This window comes from Suricata suricatta, chromosome 1, assembly GCF_006229205.1.
Source record: "Suricata suricatta isolate VVHF042 chromosome 1, meerkat_22Aug2017_6uvM2_HiC, whole genome shotgun sequence".
Lineage (NCBI taxonomy): Eukaryota > Metazoa > Chordata > Mammalia > Carnivora > Herpestidae > Suricata > Suricata suricatta.
Window position 1 is genome coordinate 97,346,203 of NC_043700.1, and position 12,234 is coordinate 97,358,436.

Sequence of the window (12,234 nt, forward strand, 5' to 3'; positions counted from 1 at the left end):
ACTCCCAGGGTTCACTTAAAGAGAATAGTTCATGCTTATTTCTAAGCCTGAATTAAAGCACAAGTGATAGTGTTTGTAAAGTTACAGTATATTTGCCTTACTTTGGCAACTCTCCCGCAATATAAAACTAAGGCTCACGTCACTGATCCTACGTGTTATTTGAGACATCTAAAAATAAACGAGGAGATAAAAAGCAGAGGTGATCTCATTTCCTCTTTTAGCTTTTTCATGGACTGAAAGGAGCCAAGAGCCTAGGTGTCGGAGTAGGGGTAAAGTGGGGTCAGACTCTACTAAACGCAGCATTTCTTAGTGTCTTGTCAGATAATTGAACTTTAAGGCTACTTACAGTGGTCTGGCAGCCCTGTAAATGCTCCCTGTTGGCCCATTGTTAGAGAAATTTTCCCGGAGTTATTTTCAGGAGGTAATTGAATAATAGAACAAAAGGTCTGTATTCTCTGTCTTGGGGGAGATGGGGGCAGGGGTGAGCAGTGGCCGCAGGAAGTCAGGCCGTCCTCAGGGGCAGGTGACCCAGAGATTGCTCTGTTCCAAGTGGTTCAATAGAGAGATTCTCCTCTTAGAACTGAATCTTGAAATTCAGATCTATAGCTCATGATTTATTCAATGCAGTTTGTTTGACAGGTTCCTTTATGTTCAATATCTAGATGTTCTTAACTGGTGAAACCTAGACGAAAATCCCTCAGGAAAAATCCCAGTCTGCCGTTTTCTCTCACTGCCTCTCTAGTCTAAACCATTTGAACGATTTAGGGAAGAGTTTCCATGGAGGAACACTGCGAAGAAAAATCTGCTTCACCATCCTGAGCCTCTATAAGCCATGTCCCCACTTCATGGCTTAGATTTCTTCCTTATACCAGAAAACATTAAACTTGTGATTGTTTCCTTGGTCTCTCTTTTGCCTCCCGTGTGAGGGCTTTAAACATAGTATTTATTGATGGCAAACTGCTTTTTTTATTTAGGGGCTGTAGTAAGTTTTACAGAAGTGTTTATACTTCTGCAGATATCCAAAACACATCTGCTTCAAAAAAGAAAGAAAGAAAGAAAGAAAGAAAGAAAGAAAGAAAGAAAGAAAGAAAGAAAGAAAACAAAATCCATGCCACAACCCCAAAGTATGAGAAATTGTGGCCAGCACAGTGTGGATTTAGAGGGGGGTTGGGAGATGGTAATAGTGATGAAGGAGGTAAGAGAGATGAGCAAGATTGGCAACAGGTTTGGATAAAAATTACTTTTGTGTTGCCTGCATAATAAAAGCCACATAGTATAATTATATTTTTAATACACCACTATGTTTTGTTTGAAGTCCATATTGCTATAATAATGTCTTATTGTCCCACACAGCCAGACTATCAGTGGTATGCTCCTGACCAGTTTCCGCCAGATGTGCAGCACAAGGCAAATGGTAAGACCACAGCTGTATTGAGCATTCTTTCATGTTTACATTTTAATGGGGTCTTTTTGGGGATGTTTACTCAACATACATTCATTTGTACTCAGGGAGGGCCTTCTCTAAAGTTGTGTTGCATACACAACTCTAATTTGATGCACCTGGGGTTACACTGAACTCTTTCAGAAAAGAAAAATGTTCAAATGCAGAAATGCATGAATTGCAGTTCTGGCTTCTGTTCCCATTCCAGTCTCAGAGTCAGTATTCCATCTGGGGTTAGAAATGAAAACTTCAAGTAGAGCTGTACTGTAACAACAACAGCGAAGCCCTGTGATTCCACTACAAAGGGCAGATGCACATCCACTGTTTCAGGTTGGGTTTGCTAAGCAGATGTTCTAAATGTCACTGGCAGACAGACAGAGGAAACCAAAGACTAAGACATGTGTTCCCTAATGACTAAATGTCAGACTCCAAGTTTAGGCCAAGGTAGCCCACAACACCCACCTCTAAGTACGCTGGAAGAAACTAAAAAGGCACCTAGAAAGTACTTACCACTAACTATTCTTTTATCTTATTTTTCTTTGGTTTACCATTCTCCTCTTCTTTCCAGAATCTGCTACTTACTTCTATGGTCTCAGGAGGCCACCTAGGAACGGGCTGTATAAACTGTGCTATATCCATAATCTCACCTCTGTTATCACATATCAACAAAAGTCAGCCATGCCTGCTACATGCTTACAAATCTCCTATGATGCACACCTGTGATGCTATGTTGTTAATTTCCAGAGATTTTAATCTGTCTAGAAAAGCTGAAGATGAGCCATATTCCAATTTTGGGTTATACCTGAAACTTGATCTCATTTAGTTCAGATATGAAATCATAGAATTCTAGTTTTTAGTACAAGGAACCGATTATAGAGTGGAAATAGAAAGCCAGGGATAACATGTAGTTTTCCAGGTTGTATACTTCACAAGTCCAAGGAGTTCTTCATGGTAGTCTAGGCAAATGTAGCCCCCTACAACAAAGAGTTGTGCTTTACACAACCTGGGCAGCTGTATCTAGCAGCACTAGGAGTGGCAAAGGTCATAGCTTACAGTAGCCTTATAGGGAAAAAAAAGGAAAAAGTGAGAGCTCTGTAATATAATGTCTAGGTATTTATCAGAAAACCGTGGGATTCTGTTTTTCTTTTCTTTCTACTATGAATATAGCCATTGGTTTTAACGTAGTTCTTGGGTTCCAGCCATAATAGAGAGCTTTTATTAGAATGGCATACAATTAAGCATAATGATTGTTGCATCATGTCTGTGTCTTTGAAATTCATTGTTGTATAATAGCTGAACTGCTACCCAATTATAATTTTCCACTTCATATTATATTGGCCCGAAATGAATATTAAAGACATTTTCTCTCTGAGTTGGAGTTTAATCGCTAGAAAATATAATTATGCAGTAAAGAATTCAGTAACATCATAAAGCCATTTATGGATCACTACTAGATTCTTCTTACACCAATATAATAGAAGTTAATAATTACATAAAATAGAAATGAGTTTTTATGACCCTCAGAAACTAAATAAAATTATGCAAACATAGAATATTATAGTCAGTGTGTAAGACTACAGATTTTTGTCTACTTGGGAAGAAACATAATAAAGTTTGGGGTGTGTTATATGTTGTGTGACAGTCCACAGATTCAAAATTACAATAAAAAAGAAACCTCTATTATGTAGCAACCTGAGTATTTTTTAAATGTTTATATCTTCAAAACATGCTATAAAATAGGTTTTATTATTAGACCATTTTACAGATGAGGAAACCGAGACTTGGAGAATTTAAGTAGCATGCCTAAATCACACAGTTGGTAAATTTTAGCCCTGATATGAGATTCCAAATGTAGAGAGCTTCAAAACCCATCTTTGAATCACATCCTGTAGTTCTCTTGAAAACCTCCTTCTCACTATGTTAAAATTTTCTAAAATGATAGATGTAAAATGAGAATAGGGTCTTTAACTTGGATAATTATATGACTAGAATTTAACCATAAATAGTCTTTTTTTCCTATAAACTTGTAACATGTGTTATATGTGCTACTCATTTGGTATTTTGAATATCACAGGTAGAAAACACAGTACTATGGAAATTAAGTACATGATAAATGTTATAAATGAGTTCATGCCTGGGCAGCTCTGGTAGAAACTGATGGGGTGTGTTGCCATTTGAAACCTTTCCTTCTCCGTACCAACATAGTTCTGCAGTTGACTGGCTTGTCTGTAGCCAAGAAGAGGGTTGATCATGGCCAGGGGACCCCATAGAAAAAAATTCCTTACTCAGAAATCTACCTGTTTTTTATTTCTATTACTCCTCTTCTAGATTCCAAAGCTGATGCTATTCCAAAGTTCAAGCCAGGTCATGAAAATTGGCAAAAGCTATGAAATCACTCTTATAAAAAAAAAATTTCATATGTCATTATTTAATTTCAGTGGTGAGTCTTGCTATTTTTTGTTTTATTTAATTGGAAAGCTCCTTCTGGTTTGTAGGTCCAACCCAATTTCTCAGAATTCCTTTTTTTTTTAAATCTATTTATTTATTTTGAGAGAGAGAGCACACAAGTAAGGGAGGGGCAGAGAGGGAGAGAGAGAAAATCCCAAACAGTATCTGCACTGTCACCATGGAGCCCAATTCAGGGCTCAAACTCCATGAACCGTGAGATCATGACCTGAGCCAAAACCAAGAGTTGGATGCTAAACCTACTAAGCCACCAGGGTGCCCCTAGGATTCCTTTTTTAAAATGTCTACTTATTTTCAGAGAGAGAGAGAATATGCACACACAAGTTGGGGAGGGGCAGAAAGAGAGGGAGATAGAGAATCCTAAGCTGTCAGCACAGAGCCTGATGAGGCACTTGATCCCATGAACCATGAGATGGTGACTTTAGCCAAAATCAAGAGTCAGACACTCAACCGGCTGAGCTACCCAGGTGCCCCCAATTGCTCAAAATTCTTAAAAGTAGCTTTGTGGTGTTGTTAAATATGAGTTTAGAATCTTTTTATTATACAGATTTTTAAAATGATAATACTCATTGTCTTACTATATGGCTAATATGTTTATCTTTCACTATTCAGGAACATACTGCTAGTCAATATATGCTGTGCTTTGGGCTATAAATACCAAAATTCAAACAATGGAAGGAAAAATGAGTAGAAAAATTAGATTCTGTTTCTGATAAATGATGAACAGAAAGTATTTTTAAAACTCATATATATTCTATTTATATAATAACTATGTGTTTTACTTGTATTTAAATGAAACTAATCCTTTCATAAATATGGATATTTAAATTAGTATTAATTTGTATGTGTGCTTTGTACATTGCCCTAGTTCTCTTTTTATTAATTTCCTGTGACTCCTGACAAACTTACTTTTCTGACTGCAATATATATAGAATATTATATTTTGATCCTTACAGTTATTCCTCTTATGATCACCTATCCGGATATACTGACTCTAATGTCTAGATGTGAAGCATTTGTAGAGCAGTAGCCTTGTGATTGTTAAAAGGTACAGTAGGTAATGAGTGATTAAATTGCTATAATACCACCAGACCCTCCTTTAACATTCCCAAAGTCTGAGGCAAGAATACACGGAGAGCTGCATACTTTATATTAAATATTTAAATGTCATGAATCAAGCATAGAAGCTACTATAGTCTATCCTCCTATTGATATATGTATATACCTGGAATGTCAGAGTGAAATGTAAAATGCTCATATTCCAACCAGTTCTGTTCCAGGACACAGTGACACAGGACGGCCTAAGCCATGGCCCATCCCTTCCTTTCCTTTTCCCCTTTCCACTGGGAGGGGTCTTGAGTGTGAATTTGAGTACAGCCCAGTTGAACATCCCAACTTCAGTCATATACCCCTCACTATGCTACAAAAAGCACCCCTTGGCTTCAGGCCTGGGAAAGAGGACCACATAAGGCCTAGAAGCAGACGTAGGGTCAGTTGGGCAGGAAATTTGGGGATCTGCATGTGGGTACCAGGAGCTTGTTCTATAAGAAAGCAGACTCACGTTGGGGAGAGGGATGGCTGGAGGAAGGCCACAGCAGGGTCCTCTAAAAGTGTGGACCTAATGAAAGACTCCCTGGGTAAGGATTAAAGTCAGTGGGTACTGAGTACTTTTGAACAGTCTTTGAGTCAACTAATTTCCATCTTTGCTCTCAGTTACTGTCTCTGATTATTTTAGAATGCTTTGGGGACATACCAAAAATTAACTCTTTGGGAGTGCCTGGGTGGCTCATTGGTTGAGCATCTGACTCTTGATTTCAGCTCAGGTCATAATTCTAGATTCATGGGATTGAGCCCTGCATTGGTCTCTGTGCTGAGCATGGAGCCTGCTTAAGATTCTCTCTTTCCCTCTGCTCCTTTCCCCAACTTGCACATGCACACTCTCTCTGAAAAAAAAAAAAATTGCAAATGCACAAAAAGGAAATTAACTCTTCTTTCAAAAACTTAAGACTTAAAGATTTTCAAGACCTTTAAGACTTACTTGGCTTTCTCTCTTCATAGCATTAGATAATGGCACTTTTATAAGTACACAGATGTTAAGGGGTTACAGTTTCTGTTTAGAAACATGACTTTACAAAGAACATTTTAATTTAATTTCATCTGGGATGAAATGGGAATGGGATGCAAAATGACTTCCATGTTTCTAGAACAATGATGGCATAGTCGATTTAGGATAACCTTGAAAACATGTTTTGTTTCCTCTTCTGTGAAATGTCAAAAGGCTATGTTTTCTAACTGTATTGCATGCCAGTCACTTCCGTACATTCCAAATTTTTCATACGGTGCAGAGTTGAACTTCATCTAATGAGCTAGAGCTCAAGTTGTACAAATTTGGAAAGACATGAAATGTAGTATGTGAGATTGTGTTGTGAGAAAATATAATTATTTCTTTACACTACAGAAGATCAAAGCTCAATTATTATAATTGGCCTTTACTAATGTCTAATAATAACTCATTAACTGAATACTGACTGAATTTGTTTCCTAGGGCTACCATAGCCAAGTATCAAAAACTAGGTGGCTTATAAAACAGCAGAAATGTATATTCTCACACTTTGGAGGCTAGAAGTCTGAAGTCCAGATGTTAGAGGGTCATGCCCCCTCCAGATCCCCTAGAGCAGGCTCCTTTCTTGCCTTTTCCTGCTTCTAGTATACCCAAATATTCCTTGGCTCATGGTAGCATAACTCCAATCTCTGCCTCGCTCTTCACATGGCTGTCTTCCCTCTTATCTGTGTTTGTGTCCACATTTTCATCTTCTTGTAAGGACTCCAGTCATGCTGGATAAGGCTAATCCAATATAATCCTTTATTAACCTGATTCTATATGCAAAGTCCTATTTCCAAATAAGGTTGCATTCACAGGTACCAAAGATTAAGACTTACACATATCTTTTGGGGGGACACACAATTCAACCCATAACACTAGTTCTGTGTCAGACACTATTTTAGGTTCTATATATATTTATATAGTACCTCATCAAAACCTTATAGCAACCCTATGAAATGAGAACCACCGTTGTTCCTGTTTTATTAATGTGGAAACTGAGGAACAGAGACATAATGTTACTTGTCCAAGTCCACATAGCTGGTTATTGCCTACAACAAAGACAAGCCTGAGCAGTCTAGCTCCAAAGCCCACATTATAATCACTAAGCAATATGGACAACCCCAGGCTATACATTAAAATATAATAGTGTTGTCATTTTGATGTATTTTATTTAAATAAATTCATTTTATAATGTTTATTTGAGAGATAGAAAGAGCAGACATGCATGCACTGGTAAGCAGGATAGAGGCAGAGAAAGAAGGAGAATCCCAAGCAAGCCTCATGCTGTCAGCAAGGAGCCCAACACTGCACTTGAACATATGAACCCATGAGATCAAGACCTGAGCTTAACTAACTGAGACAACCAGGCAACCCTATTTAAATAAATTCTAATGGCCCTGTCCTGAAAGCCAGAATCTTTCTCATTTTGTGTCCTTTTATAACTGTCTTTATATCCAACCATTACAGATAATTTTACATTGGTAAGGTGGCTGGATTAGTTGAATTTTTTTTTGTACCTGGTGGTATGAGGAGATACATTAACCAGTGTAAATAGTAAAAGCTAATTCAGAGATGTAAGAAACAGAAGAAACTTAGAAACTATACTTGTGTGATTTTTAGTACAGATGAGTAAAATATTAATATTTTTCTATTATAAAGTACATTACTTTCTTAATTATCTTACCAGGAGTTAATAAAGAGTATTAATCAAAATTTAGAGACAGATGATTTTATGCCTATTTCTAGTGTTTCAGAGAAGAACTGCAGGAGAAATTATAAGGTGTCCTCACCTTAGAATGCTATAAAGTTCAGCTTATTGGTAAGCTAAGAGATTTTGCTAAGGGAATATTAATTAAAGTGTAAATGTATATTTATATGTACAGGAACATCTGAAAATGCAAGTGGTAAAATATATTCCTATGCAGACATTGATTTATAAGCAAAGGTAAAACATTCTAGTTAACATTCTATATAGATATAGGTAGGTAGACAGAGCCTAGATGAGAAAAATACACACAATAAGGCCAGACTAAGTCACAATTCCACTAGGTAAATAGAACTGCAATATACCTCATAAATGGAAGATAAAATTCTGTAGAGAAGCGAGGTTTATATTCCTTATTGCATCTCAACTGGGAAGAATGTTTACTTCCCTAGGTTTTCTTATTGTTGATGCATAAGCATCCACGTTCTAAGAGGTGAGTGGGCACGATCCTCCTCTTTCTTGATTGATGTATTTCCCTTCTTCTGTCCCCTTCTCTCCCCAGATCCCTTAGTTCCCCTCCAACCTGAAGGGGCAGGGGAGTGTAGAGTAGAAGCCCCAGGCCTAAGATTCCATCTACTCTCCTTCCTGGATCCCAGAGTGGGGACAGAAGAGGGTGGCATTCCCAAACCTCAGTACTAAGGAAGAACAGGGCTCCTAGGGTCTGAGCTCTGACCCCTACCCACCATCTCCCTTCCTCCCTGCTCCCAAGACTGGCCCACTTCTGCGTGGGGCAGTAGGTTACAGCTCGGCTCACACTGAAAATGTAAGACCTACAAACAAAATTTCTATTAAATTCAGTTTTGTGTCTACAGAGAGAGAGAGAGAGAGAGAGAGAGAGAGAGAGTAAAGTCCCCTCAATCCTTTTAACCCTTCTGCTGTACTGGAGCACCCTCTCCTCTCAGAGGACTTTTAAATTTAGCTGATCCTTGATGTAGGGTCAGACATGGCCTCTGCCACCAAGATCTCTGGATTCTATTCCTATCACTTCAGCATCATGCTACTTAACATGCACTCTTGGAAGCATAAAAGCGTAGAGTGTAACACATACCATTAATAGATAATAAGCCACACATTAGTGAGTGGAATTCTTTACCAGCCCATAAGCAAAGCGGACTGTGTCTAGCACTGTGAGAACCCATGATTCCTTTGTGACATTTCCTTTGCCCTGCCATCAGAAGCGTGGAGCCGAGTCTGATGACAGAAGTCTCTTCTTTCATCCACTGCATGGTGACACTCTGCCTTCCCTTCAAAGAACTGAAGACCAGTTTTTTCTTTTGTTCAGATTTCCATTCTGCCATGGACTATCTCGTGGGTCTCAACCTCTCTGGATAATGACCCTTACCTCTGTACCTATCTCACAAGAGTGCTGTAAAAACTACAGAGGAATTAAGTTTCCTTAATGTTTATGATGTAATTAATGGATTAAAACTAAACTTTAGGTTGATTAGACCTATAAACTATGCTTCTGGGTCCAAATGTATGTTCTTAACATATTGGATACCTTTTTAATGTAATGGTCACCATGCTTAGAAGAATAGTTTTTAAACCTGGAAAGGAAAGGAAGCCATTAGTGAGTTAGTTTAGGTGTTTGCTTATTTGAAATACCAAATGCAGGCCAGCAAGAATAAAACATTTAATATATTCTAAATTGTTATCATGAATAGCAAAACACATTATTTCTTGAAATTTATATATATTTTTTCTGTTGCCATGAGTAGATCTTCGATTTTGTCTTCCCTATAGTGCTTCCCTGTAGTCCTATTAAAATATACCATGTTTTTCATATGGTCCATTAATGCATCTTAAGAACTGTGATCTTTTCTATTGCTTTGATAATAACATGCTCTTTACCACACTTAAAGTAGTTTATGTGACAGCTGTCATTCTGTGGGCTAAGTACTGAACCCAATAGTATCATATATGACTTACATTCATAAGCAAATGCCTGAGCCACCCAAATGCCAGCAAGGATGAGGAGTAGTAGAGACTATTCCTCTTCAGGCATGACTAGAACTAGTCCACAACTGATTTCACAAAGTGGTAAGTATATGTCAATGCTTAAAATAATAACCCTCCATTTCCCACTTCTTGATTTCAGTGTAAACTGATGAGAGCTCATGAATAAAATCTCTCTCTCTTTTTTTTTCTGCCAGCCTCAACGTTTATGTTAGCTTTAAGTCAGAAGATGAGAAATGAATTTTTAATTTTTAATCTGAAACATTTTCCTGCTGTTTTTCATAGGTTTCTCCTCAGAAAAGAAAGTAAATCAGTAGAAGCACACACAAGTGGCGGAGTGTCCGAGCAGAGGGAGGGCTTGGCCGAGGGCCCTCATTTCTCTTTTTCCTGTGGCTTGTGTCTGCACAACTGCATATCATCTACTCCATTATTTGTGCCCAGAAGTGCTTCCCTTTGCCATGGATAGAGGAAAAGACTTGTGACAGCGAAGCTCCTGATCAAGTCTGAGAAGCCAGTGTTACACAACCAAACACAACTTCCCATTTCCTTGGCATGAGCTTGGGCAGATGGATATGCACCATTCTTTGAAACTCGCTTCAGCATATTGCTGTCCAGTTTATAGAGGTGATTGCACAATTTCAGCAACTCCACTTTTGGTGCAGTGATGTAATATGTTGATTGAAATATATATTCCCTGGGGGAAAAGCTTCTGCAGTGGTAAATTTGTAACATTGCTCCCATTATTTTTGTTGGGGCTTGGTTCTTTGGTCAGTTTGACTAGATATGTATTCATCCTTGTTGGCCTCAGTGAACCTGTCAATAGGACTGAAGAGGTGTATATACTTCCTGAAACTCAATGAATGAATGGTGCAATAACACCGTAAACTTGAAACTGTTCTTTAAACAGATCATTCCTTTAAGATGACAGGAAATTGTGAGCCTACTTCATTTTTAGGTGGAATAGATTATGAAAGGTAAAACCCTACCCGGATGATGGTGGTGTTGGCTGTGTTCATCTGCACTTCCAGTAGTAGTTCAGAGATACATGGATTTGTAGTTAAATCTGTGTTTTCTTCCCATGGATTTGAGTAATTACTGATAAACAACATTCTCAAAGCTATTAAAATGGAGAATGAATGTTTCCAAATTGTATGGCAATTAAATTGTACAGTGGCATGACAGATGTCTAAAGACTAAGCAGATTTAAAAGTATTATGTTCATCCACTTAATAAGGTTTTTGCTATGACCAACTGGAGATCCTCTTTGTGAGATGTATAACGGAGTATGAGATCCACAGATATCTGTGATCCTAGAAGTACATAAAGAAAACCAGGAGCATCTGCTGAACCTGAAGTCAAATAAAGCAATCCAACATACTGCCGAAGTTATCTAACTTTGAATTCCAGAAGTTATACTACTTAATTCCAGCTCAGATGCTTTTCTTTTTTCAGTTTCTGAATATACTTGAAGCTTTGTGTAATGAGGAAGTGAAAGAGCTTAGCAAGTTAACTACTTACTTTCAGCCTGAGCCCAACTACTCAAAACACAATTCCTGAGAAACAACTATCCTTCTCTTATATTAATTCTTTGAAGCTTTGTTTTTGTTTTCCCTGCTCCTTATTAAAGAGACAAACCATTCTTGAGCAATACTTCAGCATAAAGGAATCAGAAAAACAATGGAGCTTACAAATCAGTTTCATCGAAACACACTTTATAAAATTTCCGTTTCCTCAGATTAGTGGAAAAGTCATTGCAATAACAACTGTGAGGGGTGGATTAAGTTTGCCAGCTGAGATGTGCCTGTCAGAATAAGAATGGAGCACACATACAAGAAGTACCCTTTGATGGACTCATTCTAGGTCAATCCAAGGGCAGTAAAACAGGACTTAACCATCTCATTACAATTACTGAAGTCTTCCTATTATTAATTAGCAAGTTGGCAAACATTGACAAGATGGTGCTAATGCTAATGTAATGGGAAAAACTCCAATTTAAGTGAGACCTAATTTAATTTGAATTCCCGGTGGGTGACTGCAAATGTGAGAAGAGGACCCCTTGCTCTGAGTACAACTGCTTTTCCAAGAAGACAGATTTCTAAGGCCTTGGCCATGGCCTGAGAGCCAGCCAGTCGCTCCTGTGTCCCTCTCCCCCAAATCATTTGTTTGGGGACTTCTGTCTCAGCCCATTATAAAGGTCATTCTCAGCTGTGGCACTTAGTTCATTATCACAACACAATTTGTGGAAATTGAATGAGGAATAGCTGAGGGGAAGAAGTCCTACCAACTGTCTCTTTTATCTACGAAATGTACGACTAGGGCACATTTTAAGTTTTTGATGATCATGGCGAATTTGATCTTGAAGGTATCACATTCACTTTGTCCTGATTGTGACATGAAGTCAAAAGAAAACCTTCCTTAGGGTCTAGTTAGGTCTGAGAGTTAGGCCAGCCTCTGTTGCTACTAGTATAGGTGTATTTTACGTCATTTTCTTTTTAAGGAAAA

General features: G+C 38.1%; 1 protein-coding gene across 2 annotated transcripts in view; it reads left to right on the forward strand.

The window, feature by feature from the left end:
• LOC115293753 (TNFAIP3-interacting protein 3-like) overlaps positions 1–11,126 on the forward strand; it is a 35,737-nt gene extending 24,611 nt beyond the window's left edge. The window contains exons 10-11 of one of the 2 annotated variants that reach the window (XM_029941451.1): positions 1,354–1,414; positions 10,018–11,126. In XM_029941451.1, coding sequence (XP_029797311.1) covers positions 1,354–1,414; positions 10,018–10,049 — 93 coding nt within the window. In that variant the 3' untranslated portion in view covers positions 10,050–11,126. Of the gene's footprint in view, positions 1–1,353; positions 1,415–2,009; positions 4,001–10,017 lie in introns of those variants that run through there. The other variant, XM_029941459.1, reaches the window with a different exon arrangement.
• Positions 11,127–12,234: the final 1,108 nt, after the last annotated feature.